Below are 26,457 nucleotides of genomic sequence, written 5' to 3' on the forward strand. Positions count from 1 at the left end.
ATGAGGGACCTTGTCAAAGGCCTTACTGAAGCCCATATAGAGACATCCACTTCCCTACCTGCATCAATCACCTTTGTGACCTCTTCGAAAAACTGGTCCCAGGTTCAATCACAGCTCTGGGTCACTGTCTGTGTGGAGTTTGCACATTCTCCCCGTGTTTGCGTGGGTTTCGCCCCCACAACCCAAGGATGTGCAGGCTAGGCGGATTGGCCACACTAAATTGCCCCTTAATTGGAAAAAATCAATTGGGTTCGCTAAATTTTTTTTTTAATGTTGTCTCGATCTGTCAAGCTACCAAAGCGACCCCCGAACCTCCCCCCTACCAATCCACAATCACTACAAGGGGGTTCCCCGGGCCAACACCATAGCCCCTGCATCTGCATAGGGCACATCCAGGCCCAATCACCGCCGCACAAAAGATGCCAGCTTTGCACTGTCAGCCTGGCACCCTGGCAGTGCCCGAGTTATGCCCTGCTGGGGGATTGGGGGGTGGCCAGGAGGGCCTCTTAAAGCGAGTGGGGGGGGGGGGTTCGGGGGTCGTGTTGGTAGCTCAAGAGATCGGGACGTCAGTTCCAGACAGCGGAGCTCCTCTGTGCAGAAAACGGGACGAAGTGTGGCCTCATCAGAGAGTTCCATGCTGAGGACCCTAACCTACCCAGTTGGGCATTAGATAGCGGGGTGTTTCTTGGTGCTCCAAGCACCAGAGACAGCCGGCTAATCTAGCGCACTATAAGACTCATTCGGGTAGATCACGTCCTGTGTTAAGAGATCAAAACCCTGATGCTAATGCAGTGTCTGGGTTTACAGAAGAACAAAGGAGACTGCTGAATCAAGAGGTTAAGAAGAATTTCTTCTAGGTTTGTGATTCACACCCATCAGTACCAGGAAGCCTGAGGGATAATGAGAAATCAGCAATGTTGTTCTGGACAAATTTAACCAGACAGAATCAAGTACAGATTTTGTTATCCAAGACATAGAAACCTACTCAAAATCAGAAAGCAGATTTGCTACTCCAGCTGACGACACTCGTAGTAAAATGAATGCACGCATTTGGAAGATGACTAGGGGCTTTCACAGTAACATAGAACATACAGTGCAGAAAGAGGCCATTCAGCCCATCGGGTCTGTACCAACCCTCTTAAGCCCTCACTTCCACCCTATCCCCGTAACCCAATAACCCCTCCTAACCGTTTTGGACACTCAGGGCAATTTATCATGGCCAATCCACCTAACCTGCACGTCTTTGAACTGTGCGAGGAAACCGGAGCAACCGGAGGAAACCCACGCAGACACGGGGAGAACGTGCAGACTCCACACAGTGACCCAGCGGGGATTCAAACCTGGGACCCTGGAGCTGTGAAGCCGCAGTGCTATCCACTTGTTCTAGCGTGCTGCCCCAATAAGCGATTATTATTATTATTTAAGAATAGGGGGTTTCCCATTTAAGACAGGGATGAAGAAGAATTTCTTCTCTCAGAGCATCTTCAGTCTTTGGAATTTTCTTCCCCAAAGAGCAATATTAGCTGTGACATTGAATATATTTGAGGCTGAGGTAGACTGATTTTTGAACAAGAGAGTCAAATTTTATGGGGACAGGCAGGAAAGTGGAGTTTAAGATCCAGACAAGCTATATTCTTTTTGAACGACGGAACAACCTTGCGGAGCCTTGTGACAATAAGGATAATTATTATAAGAAAATTAGAATTACAAACTGAACTTTAAATCCATATACATGAGATTGGGCATGACAGGTTAAGCCGTATAATGCTATGAACTGCTTCATGGTGAAATGTAACAAGGGAGAGAATATTCCTTCTACTGTATGTAGTAAAGTAGGCGTTTACAATGTTAAATTTTGATAGTGTTGTAGGAAAATTGCCATGCTAATGATTTTTCTTCTTTTAGTGGGGAGGTGTTAATAGCATGAAAGGTTTCAAGAAATGGTTACATTTTGGACTGTCTCTTCAAATTCAAGGTAAAATAACGTAATGAAAAGGGACATGTGAATTCCTGCTTGTTCTGCCCGGCGATAAACTGGTGTGACCTGCTTACCATGGGAACTGGGGGGAACCCTAAGTTAGTGCTATTGAAGTACATATGTTAGGTTTAACACCAGAACACAAAGGGAGAGTTAGATGTTTTTGCTATTGCAGATTTGAGACTTTGAACAGAGTCTGTGAGAGAGAGAGAGACAGAGAGAGAGGGGGAACAGCTGCTGTGGTCAACAGAGTGAAAAGGCTGTTTTCACTGTGGGCAAGAGATGAAATCATGGAATCATAGAACCACTACAGTGTAGATGGAGGCCATTCTGCCCATCGGGCCTGCACCAACCCTCTGAAAGAGAACCCTACTTAGGCCCATGTCCCCACCCTATCCCCATAACCCAGTAACCCCACCAACCTTTTGGACAGTAAGAGAAAATTTAGCATGGCCAATCCACCTAACCTGCACATCTTTGGACTGTGGGAGAAACCAGCGCACCCGGAGGAAACCCAGGCAGACACACGGAGAATGTGCAAACACCACACAGTCACCCAAGGTCGGAATTGAACCCGGGTCCCTGGCGCTGTGCTAACCATTGTGCCATCCTTGTGAGTAGGTAGATGTTCTCTGATCAAACAGATGGAACATGTGGACATTTAAGGTTTTTTCCTAGGGTTGGCCAATAAATACTGACCCAGCCAGTGATGGCCACACGCCATGAACAAATCTTTCAAAAGTAAACAACTTGAAATCGTTTGATTCTTTTATGTTGGTCACCGAGAATTCACATTTTCTTAAAGCTATCAGTCTCTCAAAGAGATTGTAGCAACCGAGATTGTTATACGATTTAAATTTTGCTATTGAATTAAAGTGTACTACAAGAATTTACATTTGATTGTGCTTGTGTGAAGCAAAACCATTCTGTGCCAACTTTAATGTTGCACAACTACACAATTAGTCATTATAAATCACCTCATACTGAATCAAAGAAAATATTGTACTCTCCAACTGCATTGGACCGATTTACTTTCCTGTCTTGGCAAGCTCAAATTACAGACCCAGCCCCAGCACTGAACTCTCAGCACTTAATAAAGAATCAAATCTAAGTCTCAGAATGCAGGGCATATAAACCATGTCTGTTCGTGTTAGATAATGGGTCTCTGTTTGAAATTTTAATCTGCCCCTTCTCTTTTCAGATAATGACTGACCGAATATGTATTTTTAACTTGTTTGTTCCTACCTCAATTTTCACTGTTTAGTTGTTTACTTTATTTTTCTTGAGACAAAACACAGATCAGCTCAATTTCATGCTTTCAACTTATTTATTTCCCCACAGTATTTAGCATGAGCAATTATTTCGCAATAATTTACACATTCTTCAATAATTGCATTATCACAAGGTCATAGGGAACGGTACTACAATGGAGTTGAATATGATACGAACATGAACATTAGTTTGCGTCTCAGAACAATGGGCATCAACGAAAACTTGTATTACATGATATCTTTAACATAGTAAAATGCCACAGTGCAAAACAAATGAATATCTTACCAGCCTCTTACCACCCTGATGGAAATTTCACGGCCCAGCTTCCAAGATGTAGCATCCTTAACATCATGGAAGACTTCAATAGCTTCTCCACAAAGATTGCACTGATTGTAAATCACAATCTGAAAAATAGACTGTATTTAAAAAACCCTCCTTTGTGATTCATTAACAAATGGCTTCATTGAATATTGGCACATGATCCTTACCTTTCCAGGTCTAGAATTTAATGTTAATTCTCTTGTTTCAGGTACCTATCAATGGAATCATAATCTGGTTAGTTTTTATTCTATACATTCTAACAACCAGTTATCTTCTGCAATGTTTCACCCACATTACCTGGGCATGAGAATTATTTCCCCCAAGTCAGTTCCTGAATTTTCCTACTTTAAGTATACAACTAATGGTAATAAATTGTGAAATCTATGTGCTAGATTTTATGCAGTCCACCTTGTCAGGAATCACGGAAGCCAGGCCCACTTAATTCTCAGAAAAGCACCATGTCAGTCTCTTGGCGGAGGGGACAATTGCGATTCCCGGCCACTGGTTGGGAATGTCAATGAGGCTGATGAATGATCAAACTAACACTTAATATCTCTGAGCTCACTGCAATTAGTGGAGACCTAATGGATCTCCCGCGGCCTTCAAACTCTGTTCAGTTTGCCAGTGGCCTCCCAAGAATGTTCCCACATTATCAGGCACTCTATGCCCAATCAAGCAACTTGGCATAAGGCAAGGGGTGGCCACTGAAAGCCACCTTTACCCTTGTCCTCTCCTGTGACCCGCATCCTGCCTTCATTAACCTTTGGCCTGGGGTCCTTCCTCGGGCTCCTGGGTTTGGGTTAATGCAGAACCCTCCAACAACCACCGTTTGCAGGGGCTCTGGTGGCAATGACAAGCTGCCGGCCTCAGTTGTCAGCAGGCAGGCTTCTACTGCTGAGGATCTCGAACAGAGGACAGGCTCAACATCGGTCAATTAAGTGCCTCAAAGTCATCTGATTCCAATAGGCCTCTCCCAAATAACTAACCCCACTGGTTCTCTTACAGGTCTGCAAGCACCTTTTAGATCCAACAAAATCCTGGCCATTGTGTGATAATTTACAAATTGGGTACTTAAATAATACCTAAACATTCCAAAATACATCACATATAATGTGTCACTTCAATGTGCAGGCTCTGAGGAAATGTAGGTAGGCATTGTAGCCATTTTTCAAATAATAAGGCTCCTTGTCAGATTTTAAAATGGCTAAAATTTGTGATTCCCGTCCCAGTTGAAAAAGTCTTTAATCGTCTTAACGCTTGTGGGTGTCGCTGGTTAGGCCAGCATTTATTGCCCATCCTGGTTGCCCATCAGAAGGTTTTGGTGAGTTGCCTTCTTGAACCGCTGCATTCCTTCAGGTGTAGACACACCCTCAGTGCTGTTAGAATGGGAGTTCCAGGATTTTGAACTAGTGACAGTGAAAGAATGGCAGAATATTTCCAAGTCAAGGTGGTGAGTGGCTTGGAGGGGAACCTCGAGGTGGTGGAGTTCCCAGGTATCTGGTGTTCTTGTCCTTTCGCGATGCTAGTGATTGTGGGTTTGGAAGGTGCTGCCGAAGGAACCTTGGCAAGTTCCTTCAGTGCATCTTGTAGATGGTACAAAACAGCTGCCACTGTTCGTCAGTGATCGAGGGATTGAATGTTTGTGGAAGGGGTAGCAATCAAGTGGGCTGCTTTGGAGGAGCTTGAGTTGCCAGGTGGGAATGGTGTCTACAAGTAAGAGATTTTGTGCGGAGGCAGGTTCCGACCTTTCCTCACCTGCCACACCAGGATCTACAGGATAAGGTGGTGTCGAGAACAGGGATAAGAGAGGGGAAAGTTTCAGAGATCTATAAGGAACTAATGGAATAGGAGGGTGCCCCGATAGGGATGGTGAAGAGAAAATGGGAAGAAGAGCTGGGTGGGGAGTTGGAGGCTGGATTATGGGAGGAGACCCCGAGGCGAATCAATGCATCCTCGTTGTGTGCCAGGTTCAGTCTGATACAATTTAAGGTGGTCCACAGGGCACACGTGACTGTGGCCCGGATGAACAGGTTCTTTGAGAGGGTGGAGGATAGGTGTGGGCGCTGTGCCTGCGAATCATGTCCATATGTTTTGGGCATGTCCGAGGTTGAGGGGCTTCTGGCAGGGGTTTGCTGACGTCCTGTCAGAGGTATTGAAACTGAGGGTGGTGCCGAGACCAGAGGTGGTGATCTTTGGTATGTCGGAGGACCCGGGAGCTCAGGGGGTGAGAGTGGCCAATGTCCTGGCCTTTGCCTCCCTGGTGGCCCAGAGACGCATCCTAATAGGGTGGAGGGACTCGGAGCCCCTGAAGTCGGGGGTCTGGGTTAGTGACATGACGGGGTTTCTCAGACTCGAGAAAATTAAATTTGTCTTGAGGGGATTGTCGCCGCGGTTTGCTCGGAGGTGGCAGCCGTTCATCGACTTCTTTGAGGAAAGGTAAGCTGTCAGCAGCGGAATTGGGGGGAAGGGGAGGCACGGGAGGACGCGTAAGGCCGGAGAACCAACGGGAGGGGGGCTGGAGAAGAAGGCAGAAGGCACAGTCTGTGTAATCCATGTTGGCTGGGGTTTGTTACTTGGGGGGTTTGTGGGTCATATTGTTTCGTTCTTGTTGAAATTTAATGTTTAAAATTGTTAAAATTATAAAGTTCTCAATAAATTATTTTCTGAAAAAAGTGGGCTGCTTTGTCCTGGGTGGTGTTGAGCTTATTGCGTGTTGCTGGAGCTGCACTCATCTAGGTAAGTGGAGAGTATTCCATTACAATCCTGACTTGTTTGTGCCTTGCAGATGATGAACAGGCTTTGGAGGGTCAGGAGGTGAGTAACTCGCCGTACGATTCCTAGCCTTTGATCTGCTCTGGCAGCCACAGTATTAATATGGTTAGTCCAGTTCTGTTTATGAGCAATGGTAATCCTCAGGATATTGATTGTGGGGTTCAGCGATGGTAATGGCATTGCATATTAAGGTGCGATGGTTAGATCCTCTCTTGGAGGAGCTGGTCATTGCCTGGCACTTGTGTGGTGCAAAGTAACTTGCTACTTGTCAGCCCAAGCCTGGATATTGCCCAGGTCTTGCTGCATTTGACATGGATTGCTTCATTATCTGAGGAGTTGCGAATGCGGCTGACCATTTTGCAGTCATCTGCAAACATTCACACTTCTAACCTTATGATGGAATGCAGGTCATTGATGAAGCAGCTGAAGATGGTTGGACCTAGAACACTAACGTGAGGAACCCCTGCAGTGATGTCCTAGAGCTGAGAGGATTGACCTCCAACCACCACAACCATCTTACTTTATGCCAGGTATAGCTCCAATGAGCGGAGAGTTTCCTCCTGATTCCCATTGACTCCAGTTTGATCATAAACTTTGAAGGAAGCTAGGGTTCCTCGATGCCACACTCGGGCAAATGCTGCCTTGATGTCAACAGCCCCATTGGGTAGCACGGTGGTGCAGTGGTTGCCACTGCTGCTTCATGGCACCGAGGTCCCAGGTTCAATCCCAGCTCTGGGTCACTGTCCGTGTGGAGTTTGTACATTCCCCCGTGTTTGCATGGGTTTCACCCCCACAACCCAAAGATGTGCAGGATAGGTGGATTGGCCATGCTAAATTGCCCCTTAATTGGAAAAAATGAATTGGGTACTCTATAAATTTATTTTTTTTAAACAGCCCCATTGTGAGCTGAATTCATTAGTGAGTTTGCAGCTCAGCTAAACATTCAAAAAGTAATTATATTGCACTGCTATGTCAATGGAGGCTTTAAAACAGAGTATATTGAAACGTTTGAAGCAGACTGTAGAGATGGGCAATTTACCAACTGATGTGGTAAATTAATATACAAATCTCAGCACCTAATCTGCCCTTTCCCTTTCTGTTTTACACCACTGTACAGATCCCAGACTCAAATGAATTCTTTGATTGGAACAAGAATCTTGAAATATGACCTTTGCATCCTTTCCATTCTATTTTTCAATCGTTTATATATTTTGAAAATTACTCTGGCATGTAGTTGTCGAGGTTCTTTATAATTTACACTAAAAGATAAATAATACCATTGACTAGGAAACGAGACAACTATTTGTCAACTAACTTGATTTATTTTTCAAGGATCATAATGCTGAATCTAGAGTCCTCCCAGTGTCTGTGTGGATTTCTTCCGGCTGCTCCGGTTTCCTCCCACAATCCAAAGTGTGCAGGTTAGGTGAAATGGCCTAACCTGCACATGCTAAATTGTTCCTTAGTGCCCAAAAACGTGCAGGTTAACTGGGATTATGGTGTTATGGGAATAGGGCGGTGTACGTTCGGAGGGTCGGTGCAGACTCGATGGGTCGAATGGCCTCGCTCTACACTTTAGGGATTCTATAGCACCAAAATGTTTCATGGTAAATGACTTTAAATTGTAGTCCGAAGTAATAACTAAAACGAACTTACCCCAACTTCTGGTAGATTGGGCAATACGAAATTGGGAGTGAACAAATCAGCATTAAATAAACTTAAGGGATTTTGATTGTCATCTACAGTGCTTGATCCCAGGAAAGTTGGTATATTGTCAAGTGCACAAGTATTTGTAATACCCGTAAAATCTGTATTAATTTCCAAGAGATTTGTTTTCAAGTCAGGGATGGTTAATCCATTTTCTGATTGCTTTTCTGAGTTATCAGATTTATCTTCCAGCTCAGAGGTACTGACTTCCAAATTATTTTCCATAAACTTTGGCAACTGGGTCTCTGGAAAGGATGGATTTGACAAATCAAATTTAAATTCTTCAACAACATCATTTCTCAGTAATGGTGGTGTGAGATCAGCCGGTTCTATCACAGGTTCAGCTGATGGGTTGGATGTTTGGGCGAGTGTTTCGTCAACCTCCAATCGTGATCTTTTGCTATCCGATGGAGAAGCAGGATCGTTTTCTGCATTCTTCTGTTTTGAAACACGCGAACGTGAACTTTTATTTGTCAGAGATTTAAAAAGCAAGCTCTGCTCTGCAGATACACGTTTGACTACTTTAGACTTTGTTTCAGTTTGTTGCAATTTGAGGAGAGATAAAGGTGCTTTGTTTGTATACCGATTTTTCATTAAACCACATCTGAAAGAACTTGGATCAAATGTTTTCTCCTTTTTTGGTGATGTTCGGTCTTCCTGAATTGGTGGCATGGCAAACGGTGGCACAAAGGGCACTTTGGGAACTCGCTGCTTCTTTTGGGGAAGATTAATGGGATTCCCATATTTACGAATTGTTTCTGTGAAGCTTTCCATATCTGAAGAGCTGTCTAAGCTACTGCCTTCGTTGAATGAAACATTCAGTCCATTTGCCTCGGATTTTGAGGCCGTTTGCGGCACAAATGATGCAAAGACATTCGTTAGAGAATCCAGGTCTCCATTTGGGTCAACGATTGCTTTAGTTGTCCAGGAATCATCAACCACCGAAGCCTCTTTGACTATAGGTTCCCTAAGTTGCGATTCTTTTGTGTTCTGAACTGGCAGAGAAAATTGATTTGTTGCTGCACCCAGTTCTAATTCTTTTGCAGTAGAATCTGCTGTTTGGGAATCTTCTGTTCTGGGAAGATTTCCGGCAGGTGTCTCTACACTTGAGGCTGCTGCTGCTCTCTTCAGTTTGGTCTCATTATGCAGAATTTTAGGTGTGCTTGACAAGACAGGTTGACCAAAGTTGTTCATTGCATTCTCTGAACCAGCCTTTTGCTCAAAGGCTGCAGTCGAAGAGAAACCTTTGTTTATTTTGGACCCAGTGCTCCTAGATGTTTCCAGGCTCTGAGGCAAAGCTGCCTCTATTATTTCGAAGCCTCTATTTTCCAATGTAGACACATTTTGCTCTGCAGGCAGAGCAAGCTCTCCTCTTGCTGCAGTGGAGCTAGTCACTGTGTCACCAGCCCCATTTTCAGTGACATCGTTCCTAATTTTAGACACTGTGATAGATGTCTCTGCACAAACTGGTATGTCATTTACGTTGGCTTCTCTGTATTGCAAGTTAACCACCTCTTTTTGCATAGGTGGGATGATGTCATCGCTGGTTAAAGTATTCAACTCATTAGAACTGTTTGCAGATGCTTTGTTATTCATTTCAGCCCCAAGTAATATTGTTGCTTTTATTTCTGAGTTATTATTTTGTAGCATGGTTGTGTTCAGCTCTAAAGGCAGTGCAAACTCCACTGTTGCTTCATTTGGACCCAACTCAGTGTCACTAACAACATCTGTCATGGTGTCTGTTTTAATTTCATGCATTGTGATTTTAGAGGCTTTCACACACAAAGATGCAGTGTTCTGTATTTCTTTTTCCTTACATGCTGAATCTATCATGCTCTTTTGAAAAGGCAGGACATCACTTGTTAATGTATCTGTGCCTGATTTTTCCACAGTAGAACAAATTGTAAATGCTTCTTTCTCTGTTACAGACACATTGACTATACATTGCGGTGATGTGTCCTTGACCTTAGTTTCTCTTTGTTGTGTCTTTGATGAACTTAATTGTACAGGTAAGGTACCTTCAGCCATTATCACACCCAGGCATTCCTGCTGTTCACTAATAAAGTTTGCATTTGTGTCCTTTTTCATTTCATGCACAGTGCTTTTAAGCGACTGTACGAGCTCAGGAAATGTGCTCTGTGCTTTGGAATCATTAATTTGCAACACTGGTGAACTTTCCTGAGCAAGCTCAGCTTTTCCTGCACCCAAGTCAGATGACCTCTTACTATCACTCTTTGCAAGCACTTCTCCCTTAATTTCAGGTGTTGTTTCAGACATTTCTGGGCTTTCAGGTGAACCTACATCCTTGATGACTCTAGGTTGCGGTTTTGGTGGACTTTGTTGTGCAATTTTAACTACTGCAGCACTTTGTCTATCTTTTTGGTCACCAGCATGGTCCGAATTTGTGTCTTTAACATCAGACACTTCAGTTGCAGATGCTTGAATTTTCTGAGATAATGTTGTGTCCTTAACTTCAATGTCTTGATGTTCCACATTGGGTGTATTTTGCTGAACAAGCTGGGGAATTTCACCTTTTGCGTCGTCTTGCACAGCCTTTTGCTCATTAACATTCTTGGTGGGGGCACCTTTCTCAATTTCAGATTCTGCAGTTTCAAAAATCAGTATATTTAGAGGTAATGAGGTATTTTCTTTAATTTCTCGATTTTGCAATCCTACTCCAGCCAATGGTACAGGCAGGTCAAGGTCACTGGTGGTTGCAACTATGTCAGCCTTGTGCACTTTAACATTCTCTGTGGGGACATCGATTTCAGATGAATTTATTCCAGACACAAGCATTTTTATAGGAAATGATTGATTGTCCACTTCAGCCTTTGTATGTAATACTGTTGAAACAATACCAAGTGAGCTATTTTCTTCTGGTCTACCAGTGTGAGCATCCGGAAATGTTTTTAAAGGTGTATTTTCAGCAGGGGCACTTGTGCTGTTCTTTTCTTTGTTTTTGTGTTCTTCTGCAGAAATGAGCTTTGTCTCAACATCGTCCACACAAATTGCTTTTAAAATCTCACCTGCATTATGGCTCACATCTTCATTTACACCTCCAGATGCTTCAGCGTGCATGGGAATGCTTGGCAGCTCTTTGCCAATTTCAGTTGCAGGAGATTCTGCTTGTTTGGCAGATTTGTTGTGTATTTGAATCTTTAGACTACCTATGTACTTTTTATTCTCGGTCGAGGCTAATGGCAGGTCCTTGGTGGCATAGAAGTCAACTTTGTGGTGACTTGTGGCATTCTTTTTTCGAGGCAGAGTAATTCTAATGGTCTCTTCCTCCTCAGTTCTAGTCTCAGCGCAGGTTACATATTGATTTGAAGTGATCAAGGCACCAGGTCCATCTTCCTTTCCAGCTGATGGACTGTAAGAATAAACAAAAAAATTGAAGTGACACAAGAAAAGGTAAAACAAGTTTGCTCCTCATTCTAGCCATAAACCTGCACAGGTACGTTGTACTCTGAATCTGGCAGTGAGGTATTTCCCTTGTACTGAAAGAGAAAGGAAACCGAAGGTGTAGTACTTTTTCTCCTTTTAAAAAGTAAATTAGTCTCATTGTTGTTTGATTTTTTTTTTGTAAAGTAAGATCTCCCTCACCACAATGCTATGTTTTTTGTCAATAATGGGAAACATCCTGGAGTATCACCTATACCAACAGGTAAGGAATCATCTTATATCTCCCCAAAACCCAGAAGAGGCTGGAAAATATCAAGCGCGCGATTCAGTGACCTCATCGCACCCCCTTGGTGTAGGGACGAGGACATTGAATTTCGCAGGCGAGATTTGCGTCGTTAGAAATGTCTTGCGCGGACCAGCGAACCACATTCACATGTTTTGGGCATGCCCTAAGCTGAGGGGGTACTGGGAGGGATTTGCGGGGATCATGTCCCAGGTGCTAAAAACAAGGGTGGTGATGAGTCCAGGGGTGGCAATTTTTGGGGTTTCGGAAGACCCGGGAGTCCAGTGGGAGAAAGAGGCCGATGTTTTGGCCTTTGCTTCCCTGATGGCCCGGCGACGAATACTATTGGCGTGGAGGGACTCAATGCCCCCGAAGACTGAGTTGTGGCTTGCGGACATGTCGAGTTTCCTGGGTATGGAAAAAATTAAGTTCGCCTTGAGGGGATCTGTACAGGGGTTCGCCCGGAGGTGGCAACCATTTATTGACTTCTTTGCAGGAGAGTGAGCGTCAGCAGGGGGTGGGGGGGTGGGGGGGGTAGAGTAGAGTAGGAGGGAAAGAATGGCGGGTAGTACCGGTGGGAGAGGAGCGGGCTTGTGCAGTATGTTACGATTGAAGTATTGAAAGTACATGGATGTTTGCACATTTTTGCCTTTTTTGCTTTCTTTCTGTTGATGTTTGTAACTGTTTACAAAGCCAAAAACTACCTCAATAAAATTGTTTATTAAAAAAAAAGAAATGTCTTGCGCGATTCATCGCGATCTGGATCTCACCGTCACTGGGTGTGACCCAGATCAGCATATTTAAATGAGCCGTTCAGTCCAGGGTCACACAAATGTGGACCAGGCGTAACAGCACCTGGGGGGTCTCCCAGGCCATTGGAGACCACCCCAGGTGCTTGGGGACAGAAAGAGTGGCACCCTGGCTCTCCCTCTGGCACCGGAGCACCTTGGGACTATCGGCCTGACACTCTGGCAGTGCTGCACTGTCACTGCCAGGTTGCCGGGGCACTGCCTGGATGCCAGGCTGCCAGGTCAGCACTGCCAGAGATCGGGCCCCATGAGGCATTACCAGCTAGAGGGACGGTGAGGGGTATTCCCCAGGGGCCTCCTCAAGGTTGGCGGTGAGGGCGGGATCGAAAACTGAGAGGGCAGGGGGGAGAAGCCTGAAAGGTCAGGGAGGGGCTGCAGAGATCAGGGCAGCCTTCAAAACCGCAAGTGCCATTGAATAGCGAGTTGTTTCTCGGCACTACAGCTGCCCCTGAAACCAGACATAGACATTTTTCTGGTGAACTGCGCTCAATGTATTTTTTTAAATTACAGGGAAATTTATTTCCTTCTTGTAAATAAAAGGAGACTTGGAACAAAAAGTCCTTGCTTCACTTCAGCAGTTTCCTTTCCCCTCAACTACCAATGAGGAAACACCTGCTTATTTCTTAAACTGCTACATTCAAAAAGCATCTTTCACATTACAAGAGGTCACAAACCATTTTTAAAGCATTTACATAAACATTTTAAGTGTTGTCACTATTGTACCCTACCCTAATCCAAACAGCCAACCTCTAAACCTGCTGCTTCATCTTGAGAGACCATCCAAGACATCAACTAATGTAATTTATTTTCCAAAGTGACAAATAACCACTGATAAACATTAACTCAGTCAAGACCAAACCGTAAAATGGCTGCCTCCCGGTAAAGTCCCACACTTTCACACATTATTTGATGGCACACATGTGTCGCAAATATAACTTAACACAAACTGATATCGGAAACATGGGGCTGGGTTTTAAATCCACAAATTGGGTGGGCCATCAATCCATGTGAACGTAAAATAGCGTGCAATGACATAAATTATGGAAGGCAAACGGGTGGAGAGTTCTGCAGCGCACCCGTCATTTTGAAATTACTAATGAACAACCTATTCGGCTTATTAACAACTCAACTGACAGTTGGGGGCGACACAATGGCATAGTGGTTAGCACTGCTGCCTCACAGCAGCAGGGACCCGGGTTCAATCCCGGCCCCTGTCTGTGTGGAGTTTGCACTTTCTTCCCGTGTCTGCGTGGGTTTCCTCCGGGTGCTCCGGTTTCCTCCCACAGTCCAAAGATGTGCAGGTTAGGTGGATTGGCCATGATAAATTGCCCCTTAATGTGCAGGTTCTGGGTTACAGGGATAGGGTAGGGTGGAGTGTAAACGGGTAGAGTGCTCATTTAGAAGGGTTGGTGCAGACTTGATGGGCCGAATGGCCTCCTTCTGCACTGCAGGGATTCTATGATTCTACAATTCTCCCACACTCCATTTTTTGTCACCCGCTGCAGTTTTCAGGCCTCGACTGTGAAAAGGTTTGCGAGTGTGTTTTACAGCAGCTATGACAGAGTGGTGCAAGGGCAGAAAAACAGGCCTGCCATTGGGACAATGGCTGAATGCAGTAGCAGATTCTGCTGGTGAAGGTGGCAGCGCTGCATTTTTTATTTAAACTTACTTCTGAGACTTTGTGAACCTTCGATAAAAAATAGAGAGACATTTAGAGAGCAGAGGGGAGGGGGCCTTAACATTTGTCGTCATGACTGACTTCCTGCTTGGGGCATTACCCCTCTGCTGCAGGATGTCCTGGCCTACAGCTCGCCCCTTCCTCTTTGCCTCTTAAATTGGCTTCCTTCCTGCAGGAGGGCCACTAATTTGACAACTGCCACTTGATTGGACGGGATGAGATGGCGGGAGCAGAAGCAAGCAGATCACTCAATTTCTGTTCTATCAGGGCGGCACGGTGGCGGCGTGGTTATCACTGCTGCCTCATGGCGCTGAGGACCCGGGTTCAATCCTGGCACCGGGTCACTGCCTGTGTGGAGTTTGCACATTCTCCCCATGACTGCATGGGTCTCACCCCCACAATTGTGTACTTTGTACATTACATGTACAAGGCTAAATCGCTGGCTTTTAAAGCAGACCAAGCAGGCCAACAGCACGGTTCGATTCCCGTACCAGCCTCCCCGGACAGGCGCCGGAATGTGGCGACTAGGGGTTTTTCACAGTAACTTCATTGAAGCCTACTCTTGACAATAAGCGATTTTCGTTTCATTTAATTTCATATGTTTTTTCATGTATGGAATGATCTGTCTGCACTGTACGCAGAACAATACTTTTCACTGTTCCTTGGTACATGTGACAATAAATCAAATCAAATTAAACCCAAAGATGGGTGGGGTAGGTGGATTGGTCACACTAAATTGCCTCTTAATTGGAAAAAATAAAAAAAATCTGTTCTGAAAAATGTAAATCCAGCCTGTAAAATAAATATAGACAATGAAATAATGGCAAATGGATCTGGAGACATTGGGCATGTGGGACCGCAACTTGCAAATAGCTTCAAATATAGAAATATGTTTAACAATATAAGTAGCTGAATGGAATACCAGAAATATAAAATGTGTCGGTGTAAGTTCAAAGCTACCTGGGACTGAAAACAGCTTGATAATGATTATTAGCTGCTCTCTAAAAATTCAAATACAGAGTTAGGAGGCTGCAACAAAAGAAAACAGTGCCCTAGTTTGCATTGCCAGGTTGACCAAGTCGAAAACTAGGCTCAGAATAACAAGTTGTACAAGCCTTTTGAAAATGCTGTTTGAAACTTGGGGTGATATTAAGCCCTCTCTCTTTGTCCGTGAGAAACGCGGCATGGGCTAAAATCCAGAAAGAATCCAAAGACGTGGTTCTTTCCACGTGATTGGGTTTTGATATTCCACCCCCCCCCCCCCCCCCTCCCCCCCTTCAGTGGACTGGTGAGGATAGCGCCACGGGAGCTCCGGAACCTCATTTTAATACATTACATTATCATTAGCGAGCACCCTCTCCCGACTTTCACCCCATCGCGGAATCTTGATTTGGCGAAGGCGCATAATCATGTCATTTACACCAAGTCTGGCCAGGCGTGAGTCAGTCGAAGGGATCCCTCCAGGGGCACAGAGGTAAGTATAGCTTTGAGGGATGGAGGGATGTGCCCTGGCAGTCCTGCTGGTGATTACTGTCGGGAGGGAGAACCCCAAGACCTCCGAGCTATGGCCTGGGGGCCGTTCGGCTGCAGCGCCGGTCAGGGCATCGGTTTGAAGCCGGTTTCCGGCTCTAAGAGTCTCCGCCTCGCTAGAGTAATGCTGTTAACTACGCCCACGCTTTTTTTCCCAAAGGGATTCAAGATTCCATGAGAAATCCTGCTGATGCTTTTCTCGCTATTGTTTGCCCACTCGGCCATTTTTTGGTAATATTCTGCCCACAGATTACAATTTTCATCACTCTCGAAAAAACATTGGCCCGAAGTTTCCAATCAGAGACAGAAATGTGTCTGACTCTGATCACACACAAAACTACGCACTTCCTGCATACATTGAAAAGGCTCTCGATTTCATTCCACAACGCAGAAGAACTTCCCTCAACACAGGAATCCTCGGAGATAGCAGAGAAAAGAATCAGTGCAGAACCACACCCACTTTATACAGCACTAGCTGCCATATTCTCTTAATGCTTAAAGGTCCCCAAGCTACTCAGTGTGTTAGTGATTGAGTGAATAGGTGAGTGTGTAGGTGTACAAGGGGGTAGGTAGGTGAGGTCAGTGATTAGGATGGGAGCTGAGCGAGTAGGTGGATAGGTGGTTGGGGAAACAGGGGGCAGAGCAAAAGGTTTAAGAAGGGAGGCGGGGGGCGGCTCATAATGTGAACTGTGACAAGGATAGTGTCGAACTTCAAAAGGGAATAGACAAGTTGGTGAAATGGATGTAGGGCGGCAGATGAAGTTCAATACAGATAACTGTGAATTTTGGAAGGAAGAAAATGGAGAGACAGTATAAAACGGGGTACAACTCTAAAGTGGAGTTTGCACATTCTCCCCATGTCTGCGTGGGTCTCACCACCACAACCCAAAGATGTGCAGGATAGGTGGATTGGCCACGCTAAATTGCCCCTTAATTGGAAAAAACATTATTGGGTACTCTCAATATTTGAAAAAAGTTATGAGACAGATTGGAGAAGTTAGGATTGTGTTCCTCAGTGAAAAGAACGCTAAGAGATTTTCAAAATCATGAGGGGTCCGGACAGAGTAGATGGGAAGAAATTGTTCCCACTCATGGAAGGATCGAGAACAAGAGGCCACAGATTTTAAACAATTAATTAAAGAAGCAATAGTCTTATGAGTGTGGTTGAACATTCAAAAGGGAATTAGACTGTTATTCGAAAGAAAGAATGTGTCTGGTTATAGAGAAATGGTAGGAGAGTGGAGCTTGGTAGGTTGCTCATTCGGAGAGCTGGTGCAAACACATCAGGTCAAATGGCCTCCTGCGCCACAACAATTATATGATTCCGTAATTGGGGAGGTGGTGGGGGAGAGGCGATCAGTTGTATTATTATCCTAGACTAGGATTTTTTCCAACACTTTCTGTATAACTATCCAGGTAAATGAAGTCAGAACTGTACCAACTCTAACTCAGAGCCAATTACCATGCTGGTTTAGCACAGTGGGCTAAATCGTTGACTTGTAATGCTGAACAGGGCCATCAACGCGGTTCAATTCCCGTTCCAGGCTCCCCAAACAGGCGCCGGAATGTGGCGACTAGGTAACTTCATTACTTAATTACAGTAACTTAATTGAAACCTATTTGTGGCAATAAGCGATTATTATTATTATTAGGAGGACAAATAAGGACAGCAACTTTTACGATGAGCTCAAATTTAAATAGAGTGAGAGTGTAATTTTGGAGAGGGAACAATGGAACAGTCATGTCTTGAGGTAGGAAATGCATGGATGAGGTTTCCAAAACAAATATGTTGAGGTTGAGATGGCGCATACATTAGAGGGGATACAGTTTCAGAAGTTTAGCTCAAGTTCAAATAGGATACAGAGAATGTGAAGAGTTTGAGTCACCCTGAGACAGTGGCAAAGAGGGGAATGGAATCAGTGGTATAAATACACAGATTGTGATGTTGAAAAATGGATTTAGTCTTCTCAAAGTCTAACTGGATGAAGCTTTGGCCCATGCATGATTGGATGACAGTAGGTAACTGTTTCAATTATCACTTTTGCATCAACTCCCCTATCTGACTGCAATTTTGATATTTACTGATATTCTTTAAATACTGTAGCCAGAAAAAGAGTTGAAAAAGATGGTAGATTTATTTATCGACGGTCGGATCACTAGCCTGAGAGAACTGAAGGAGAAATATGGGCTTACAGATGCTGAAGGGTTGAGCTATCTCCAGGTGCGCAGCTGGTTCAAAAGGTACTTTCCAGCCTTCCCGATGAAGCAGCCTTCTACCTTGCTCGAGCGGATTTTAACATGCTCAAGGTCACAGGTGGCCAGTACATCGGGCATATACCAGCGGATAGTGGGGGAGGAGATGTGCTTGGTTGAGGGTGTGAAGGCAAAATGGACAGAAGAGCTGGGGGCGATCTTGGAGGAGGAGATTTGGAGCGAAGCACTGAGGAGAATGAACGTGACCTTGTCCTGTGTGAGGCTCTGTCCTGTTCAGCTAAAAGTAATGTTTCGGGCACACCTCATGAAGGCTAGAACGAGTTTTCTTTTTGATGGGGTGGAGGATAGATGTGATCGGTATTCGAGGGGGCCGGCGCACCACGCGCACATATTCTGGTCGCGCTCCAAGCTACAGGGCTTCTGGACGTCCTTTTTTGATACTATGTCGGCAATCCTGGGCATTGGGTTGGAGCCTTGCCCACTGGTGGCGATTTTTATGGGGTTTTGGATGTGCCGGAGCTCAGGACGGGGGAGGGGTATATGTCTGGCCTTTGCCTCACTTGAGGCAAGAAAACGGATCCTCTTGGGCTGGAGGTCGACTTCACCACCAACACCTCGGCACGGCTGGTGAATTAAATGGACTTTTTGCACCTCAAGAAGGTCAAGTTTACCATAGAGGGTTAGTGGAAGTGTTTTACCTTAGATGGCGGCCGTTTATAATGTACTTTAAAGAGGTCAGTTTGCTTTGGGGGAGGGGGGGAAGCGCTGGGGGGTAGTGGCTAGTGGTGAGGTTATATTGTTGTAGGGGGGCAATGGGGGTTCTTACTGTTTACCTGTTACTCTGTGTTATTGAATGCTTTGTATAAAAATTGTTAAAAATTATAATATAAATATTTCCAAAGGAAATTACTGTAGCCAAAATTTTCCAGCCATTCACGCCAGCAGGATTTTCTGCTCCCGCCAATGGTACAACCCCACCACGTGTTTTCCGATGGTGAGGAATGCTTTCAACAGGAAACCCCATTGACAATGGTGGGACCAGAAGATCACGCTCCCGGGCAATGGTGAGTCACCTCTGCTGCCGGAAAACATGTGGTGGGTTGCACAGAAACACCCACCCAGGGCAGAGCAGAGTTTCTCTGTTCCTTGGAGGAGGGATGGAACGAAGACAGAAGAAAATGCCAGTCAGGCAATTCCTCAGCAACTTCACCTGAACTCATAATAGACAGCCCAAAACTATAAAACAGCTGATCAGATAATAATACATTTTTCATTCTTTCATGGGATTTGGGCATCGCTGATAAGTCCTGCATTTGTTGCCCATCCCAAATCGCCTTTGAGAAGGAGATGGTGAGCCATCTTCTTGAACCGCTGCAGTTCATCTGGGCAAGGTACTAAATGAATACTTTGCATCAGTATTCACCAAAGAGAAGGAATTGGTGGATGAGGAGTCTGGAGAAGGGTGTGTAGATAGCCTGGGTCACATTGACATCCATGAAGAAGAGGTGTTGGGCGTCTTGAAGAAAAAAGTAAGGTGGATAAGTCACCAGGGCCTGATGGGATCTACCCTAGAATACTGAAGGAGGCATGAGAGGAAATTGCTGAGGCCTTGACAGAAGTCTTTGGATCCTCACTGTCTTCAGGTGATGTCTCGAAGGACTGGAGAATAGCCAATGTTGTTCCTTTGTTTAAGAAGGGTAGCAAGGATAATCCAGGGAACTACAGGCCGGTGAGCCTTACATCAGTGGTAGGAACTTACTGGAGAGAATTCTTCGACACAGGATCTCCTCCCATTTGGAAGCAAGTGGGCATATTAGTGAGAGGTAGCACGGCTTTGTGAAGGGCAGGTCGTGTCTCACTAATTTGAGAGAGTTTTTTGAGGAGGTCACAAAGACGATTGATGCAGGTAGGGCAGTGGATGTTGTCTATATGGACTTCAGTAAGGCCTTTGACAAGGTCCCTCATGGCAGACTGGTACAAAAGTTGAAGTCACACGGGATCAGGGGGTGAGCTGACAAGATGGATACAGAACTGGCTAGGTCATAGAAGGCAAAGAGTAGCAATGGAAGGGTGCTTTTCTGATTAGAGGGCTGTGACTAGTGGTGTTCCGCAGGGATCAGTGCTGGGACCTTTGCTGTTCATAGTATATATAAATGGTCAGGTACAGGTCACTGAAAGCATAACACAGGTGGAGAAAGTAGTCAAGTAGGCATACGGCATGCTTGCCTTTAATGGCCAGGGAATTGAGTATAAAAATTGGCAAATCATGCTACAGCTGCAGAGAACCTTAGTTAGGCCACACTTGGAGTATATTGTTCAATTCTGGTTGGCACACTACTAGAAGGATGTGGAGGCTTTAGAAAGGGTGCAGAAGAGATTTACCAGGATGCTGCCTGGTATGGAGGGCATTGGCAATGATGAGAGGTTGAATAAACTCGGTTTGTTCTCACTGGAACGACAGAGGTTGAGGGGCGACCTGATAGAGGTCTACAAAATTATGAGGGGCATAGACAGAGTGGATAGTCAGAAACTTTTTCCCAGGGTAGAGGGGTCAATTACTAGGGGCATAGGTTTAAGGTGCGATGGGCAAGGTTTAAAGGAGATGTAGGAGGGACGTTTTTTTACACATAGGGTAGTGGGTGCCTGGAACTCGCTGCTGGAGGAGGTGGTGGAAGCAGGGATGATAGTGACGTTTAAGGGGCATCTTGACAAATGCATGAATAGGGTGGGAATAGAGGGATACGGACCCCGGAAGTGTAGACGATTTTAGTTTAGACAGGCAGCATGGTCGGCGCAGGCTTGGAGGGCCGGCGCAGGCTTGGAGGGCCGATGGGCCTGTTCCTGTGCTGTACTTTTCTTTGTTCTTTGTTCAGGTACACCTGCAGTGCTTCTGGGAAGGGAGTGCCTAGATTTGATCTCGCAACAGTGAAAGTATAACAACATAGTTTCCAACTAAGTATTGCATGTGACCTAATAGGGAACTAGCAGGTGGTATTGTACCCATGCATCTACTGTCCTTGTCCTTCTAGGTGGTAGAGGCCTTGGATTGGGAAGTGCTGTCAAAAAAACGTTGCTGCAGTGCACTTTGCATATGGTACACACTCCTGCCACTGTGCATTGGTGGTGGTGGTGGTGGGGGAGGGGGTGGGGGGGGGGGGGGGGGTGCAAATTTTACCTACCACTCATCAGTTCAAGCCTGAATATTGCCCAAGTATTGCTGCATATGGGAACAGACAGTTTCAGTATATGAGGAGATGCCGAACATTGTTCATTGATGATTGCACATCACCACATCTGTCCTTATTGTGGAAGGAAGGTCATTGATGAAATAGCTGAAGATGCTTGGGCCGAGGACACTACCCCGAAGAACTTCTGCAGCAATGTTCCGGGTCTGATAGTGGTTGTTGGCGACCAACCACCACTATCATCTTCCTTTGTGCCAAGTATGACTCATAGCAATGTAAAGCTTTTTTCCTGATTCCCACTGACTTAAATTTTCTCGGGCTCTGTGTTGCCACATTCTGCCTTGATATCAAGGGCAGTCACTTTCATCTCTCTGGCCTATTGAGCTGCTCCACCATTCAGTAAGGTCACAGCTAACCCGATCGTGGCCTTAACTCCATTTTCCGGCCTGTCCACCGAAACACCCTTGTAGATCAAAAATCTGTCTAACTCAGCCTTGAATATATTCAATGACCGAACCTCCACAGTTCTCTGGGTAGAAAATTGCCAAGTTTCATGACCCCCTCAGAAAAGAAATTCCTCCTCATCTCCATCTTAAATGGGAGATTCCTTATTTTTAAATTGTGGCTCCTAGTTCTAGATTGTCCTGTGAGGGCAAACATCTCAGCATCTACTCTGCCAATCAGAGATTCTCTCGCTAATCCCTGATGAGTACAGACCCAAGACTGCCAAGTCTTCTTCACTCTCTTCCTCCAGAGCAGTATTTTTCAAACTTTTTTTTCGGGGAACCATTTTTACAAACCAGCCAACCTTCGGGACCCAACCCGGCCGACATTCACGACCCATGCCGGCCGACCTTCGTGACCCACGCCGGCTGACCTTTGCGCCCCACGCCGGCAGACCTGCGTGACGCACCATTTTCTCTTTCCTTGCTTGTTGGTTACAAAAATGGAGCAAATGGTTTGGGTCCCTTTGGCCCCAATGGTCCCTTTGATCCCTTCGGCCCCCCGAACTTGAAAAAAAAAGGCTGCAACCAAATTAAAGAAAATGCGGTCGCACTGCGCATGCGTGCCTAACCATCGGCGCGCATGCGCATAGTTTTACACATGCGTACCGATGATCGGACATGCATGCGCAGTGCGGCCAAATTTTTTTAACTGTTCCTGGCCATTTTGAAGACCGCTCGTAGCCAGCATTATTAAAAGCGACCCTCCCAACACCCGCCTGTGACCCACCCGCAGGTCGCGCCCCCGTGTTTGACCATGACTGCTCTAGAACCTTGTCTATCTTACCTCTTAGTCATTCCTTTTAGCCGAGCTCGTTTTCCATCCTGCTTTGGACTGTCATTAATGTAATTTAGAGTAACCAGTAATTTTTTCCAATTAAGGGACAAATTTAACATGGCCAATCCACCTGACCTGCACATCTTTGGATTGAGGAGTGAAACCCACGCAGACACGGGAAGAATGTGTGAACTCCACACAACCAGTGGCCCGGGACTGGGGTCGAACCCGGCTCCTCAGCGCCGTAGGCAGCTGTGCTACCCATTGCAGCACTGTGCCACCCGTCATTAATGTCATCTAATCCTACTTTCCTGGATTTCAGGGGTTTTTTCAACAACTTAAAGTGCCTTTTATCTATTTAACATTTTATGTCAGCGAGCTTCCCCTTAATCATTTTTTTATAGACTGTAAAATTAAGGTTCTGATTATTTCCTTATCTACTTTAAAGAATGAAAATACTTTTCTCATCCAGCATTGTTCATGCCCACAGGATATGACAAGGCGTATCACAATTAACTATTTTTGCAGGTCGAGTCACTTGTTTTATAGGCTATGCGGGACCCTGTCTCAAAAAAGCATATGAGATAAAAGGACTGTTAATCTGGTTTTCTGGTGTTGATTGAAGGATAACAGGAAAAGTACTACTATCTTCAACCAGTATTTCTGAATCTTCTGCAGCTCCACCCTAAATCTTGAGCCTAGATTATGTGCTCACTTCTCTGCAGTGTGCCTTGTACCCATGATTTACAAACTCAAAGTGTTGTGCACCTAGCCACAGCTAATATTTATGTATTTACTTTGTGATTGTGAGTTACCAGGTATTTTACCATTTCTGATTATGGATGCCATCCTGATGAATCCCTGGAGCCAATAATCATTTTGTACCAAATCTACTGGTCTGGGGCGGGTTTAGCACAGGGCTAAATAGCTGGCTTTTAAAGCTAACCAAGGCAGGCCAGCAGCCAGTTCAATTCCCGTACCAGCCTCCCCGAACGGATGCCGGATTGTGGCGACTAGGGGCTTTTCACAGTAACTTCATTTGAAGCCGACTTGTGACAATAAGCGATTTTCATTTCATTTCATTTTCACTTCATTAATTCTGCAACTTCAATTTGTAAATTTTCCAGTTTGTACAAGTTGATTTGAATCACTCCAAAATCCTGTATTTACAGATTTATTCAGTTACAAACATTCTTCCATTTGCTAGGTTAATCCTCCAAACATCACGGGCGGGATTGTCCATTAGTTGACGCAAAGATCGGGGAAGGCTATCGGGCGGAGACTCGGTTCCTAGACCAAGATCGCAGCAGGTGCCAATTTGAGGGAAAATGCTCCCGCACCGCGACAACGGCGACAATGAATCCCGGAACGTGCGTAGACACCGTATCATTATCATTAGCGGGCCTGATCCGGTATTCTCCGGGGCCTCCGCGATTCTCCGCCTCCAATGGGGCGAGTTCACTTGTGCTGTTGGCAGCTGCTGAGGCAGAGAGAGGACGTAGAGAAAGCGTCCAACATCACCATAGTGTGCTGACAGTTGTGCCGCTAGCCAGGGGACGTCCGCCAGGGCCGGGGGGAGTAGTGGGTGGTGGCCAGGAGGTGGGGTGTGGGGTCGGAGTGGACAGCCATGGAACACCATTGCCGCAGCGGCAAAGCGAGCCATGCAGCTGCACACACCACTAACAGCCCACTTTGATCTTGGTACAACGAATCATATAGGTGTCCCCCCCACCCCCCCAGGCCACTTCCCTGGGTGCCCTCTGGCCCCATCGACCCATCAGGTGGAGGTGTATGGGCGCGCTCCAGCACAACCAGTGCCATCTTGTTGGCTGGGATAAATGTGAGTGGAGAGTGTAATGTGTATATGCAACTGCAGCTTGTCAAGATCCCGATTGTCAATCACGGACCCGGCGAATCCCGCAACGTTTTTCATTGGAATCGATTGTGTTCCACGCGGCGCTGTGCTAGCCCCTCAATAGTAGTGTGTGTCATCAGTTTTTCTGTCATGAAAGTCCACAAATTCTCCGTTGGCGTCTCAGAAACAGAGAATCCCGCCCAACACATTTAAATCGATGCAAATTTCTATATGTCACCCAACACTAGAAGCAGAAATTCTGCAGTTTATTAGCTAACCCTCTCAGAAACAAAGTTTGAGTTCCTACCTGAATTTCAAACGTTCATTTCAGCAGCATAATATTCCAAACCAAATTTCCAGCATCTGCTGTGCTTTGTTTATGTGAGCTGAAAGCAATATTTTGTTTTTCTACGATGCATGAATGCAAGTCATTGTTGCTCTATCTTTTAAAAAAAGCACATCCCCTGACTTACCATGTATATCACCACAGAATATTCGCTGGTCTCTTTCTTTTGAGATTTATTTTACTTCAAAACATCAAATGTGTATGTAAAAAGAGCAGTAATTTTATGTTTTAATTAATCATGGATCAATTAATTTTGGCAATGAAATGGTATTAGCTCATCCGGAGTATGGTATTTACAAGCATCTATCAACATGCAAGCTACTTGTCAGCTACAGCAATCAGAAATAATTGACCAGAGAATGTTTATGACAAAGATGTATGATGTCCTTAAAGGCATGGTAAATATAAAGGCAGCTCAGCAACAGTCCAATTATTGTGTTTTACATCATATAAAGTGAGATGATGGCAGACCAGCTAATATATGGAACAAAAGAGAAAATGCTGGAAAATATATGGAAATTAATAATATTTGAAACATTGGGTTGCAAATGAATGCAGAAAACTGTGATTATTTGGATATAGCATATTTACTTCTAAAACTAAGGTTTGAAACTCAGCTCATGGGCAACTACACATCACTGAATTCAGTCCAAGCAAGCAACAGGAAAACAGAGGATGAGATTGGGCCTGGGATGTGGACATTTTGCCAGGCAGATGATTTTGGTATGTTGGCAATAGCAATTAAAGCAAAAAGGATGTACTTACAGTCTTATTTTGTAGTCACCGTAGAACATAGTTGTGAAGAAATTGCATGATGGCTGTTGCTTTCTCCTTCCAAGTTGTTACTTTCCAGAGTTTTCAGCAATCCAGGATCATCACTAGATTCTTGCTCAATCAGATTATATTTAATGGAGCTTCCCGTGTTTTGCTGATTACTTATTTGGCTAACTGAGGCAATAGCACTGCAGACTTCTGCAGATTTTAAAGCAATAGTTTCTTCACCGTGTTCATGAGTATCTGCACTTTGTAAAGAAAGAATGAAATCCTCCTTGCTTGTGGAATCATCAACAGCTACATTACTTGCAACAAGAAATTTAGCATCAGAGTTTCCTGAAGCAATATGTTTTTCCACTCTTTGATCAGACTTTTGATCAGTACTGCTGTGTGTCAATGGGCAAGTTTCAGAACCACTGAACTCAGTCTCTGCGTGTGATGCCTTTTCCAAAGAATTTTTTACAGGGGATTCTCTTTTGTGACCTGAAGTCGGACTGCAAGACGCCTGTTGCACGCTCTTTTTCCTTGATGTGCTTGGCTTGGATGGGTCTTGTACGGACTTTTCACTGGATGGAAATGATTTTGGCAATGTTTGATAAGGGACCAAAGGAGGAGTGCTTTGCTTTTGTGAGGAGGCAGTTTTAACTGGAACTTCAGGGGACTTCTTATTGGAAGCTATTTCTTTCAATTCCTCTTCATTTGTTTTAGCGTCTGCGTCAACATCTCTATCAGACGGCTGACCAGATTTCAAGGATCGCCTCCTCCTTCCCTTTCTTTTACCACGTTTGGACTCTGTGGGAGATTTCTTATCCATTTCAATAGACTCCAATGTTGCTGAATTCAAATCTGTTTCTAAACCTGAAAATAAATCAACTGACGTTACAGTCGTGTTTTCAGAACTTCCTATGTCAATGAGAGAGTTGGTGACTGTTTTATCTGTATTTGATTCTTGTCCCACTACACCATTCTGAATTTTTCCTGATAGGGTGCCTGTGGTGAATTGTTCACTGTCATGTGAGATAGCTGCTCCTTCACCAATGTGAGGAACAC

At 45.0% G+C, this 26,457-nt stretch overlaps 1 protein-coding gene across 1 annotated transcript in view; it reads right to left on the minus strand.

Annotated features, from left to right (window-relative positions):
• crybg1a (crystallin beta-gamma domain containing 1a) overlaps positions 1-25,649 on the minus strand; it is a 114,301-nt gene extending 88,652 nt beyond the window's left edge. The window contains exons 1-4 of the mRNA XM_038799243.1: positions 25,399-25,649; positions 8,000-11,420; positions 3,739-3,783; positions 3,536-3,654 (exon numbers count right to left, since the gene is read on the minus strand). Of these exons, the coding sequence (XP_038655171.1) occupies positions 3,536-3,654; positions 3,739-3,783; positions 8,000-11,420; positions 25,399-25,427 (3,614 nt within the window). The 5' untranslated portion in view covers positions 25,428-25,649. The remainder of the gene's footprint in view (positions 1-3,535; positions 3,655-3,738; positions 3,784-7,999; positions 11,421-25,398) is intronic.
• Between the last annotated feature and the right edge of the window lie 808 nt (positions 25,650-26,457).

Source organism: Scyliorhinus canicula, chromosome 6 (genome assembly GCF_902713615.1).
Source record: "Scyliorhinus canicula chromosome 6, sScyCan1.1, whole genome shotgun sequence".
Taxonomy (NCBI): Eukaryota; Metazoa; Chordata; class Chondrichthyes; order Carcharhiniformes; family Scyliorhinidae; genus Scyliorhinus; species Scyliorhinus canicula.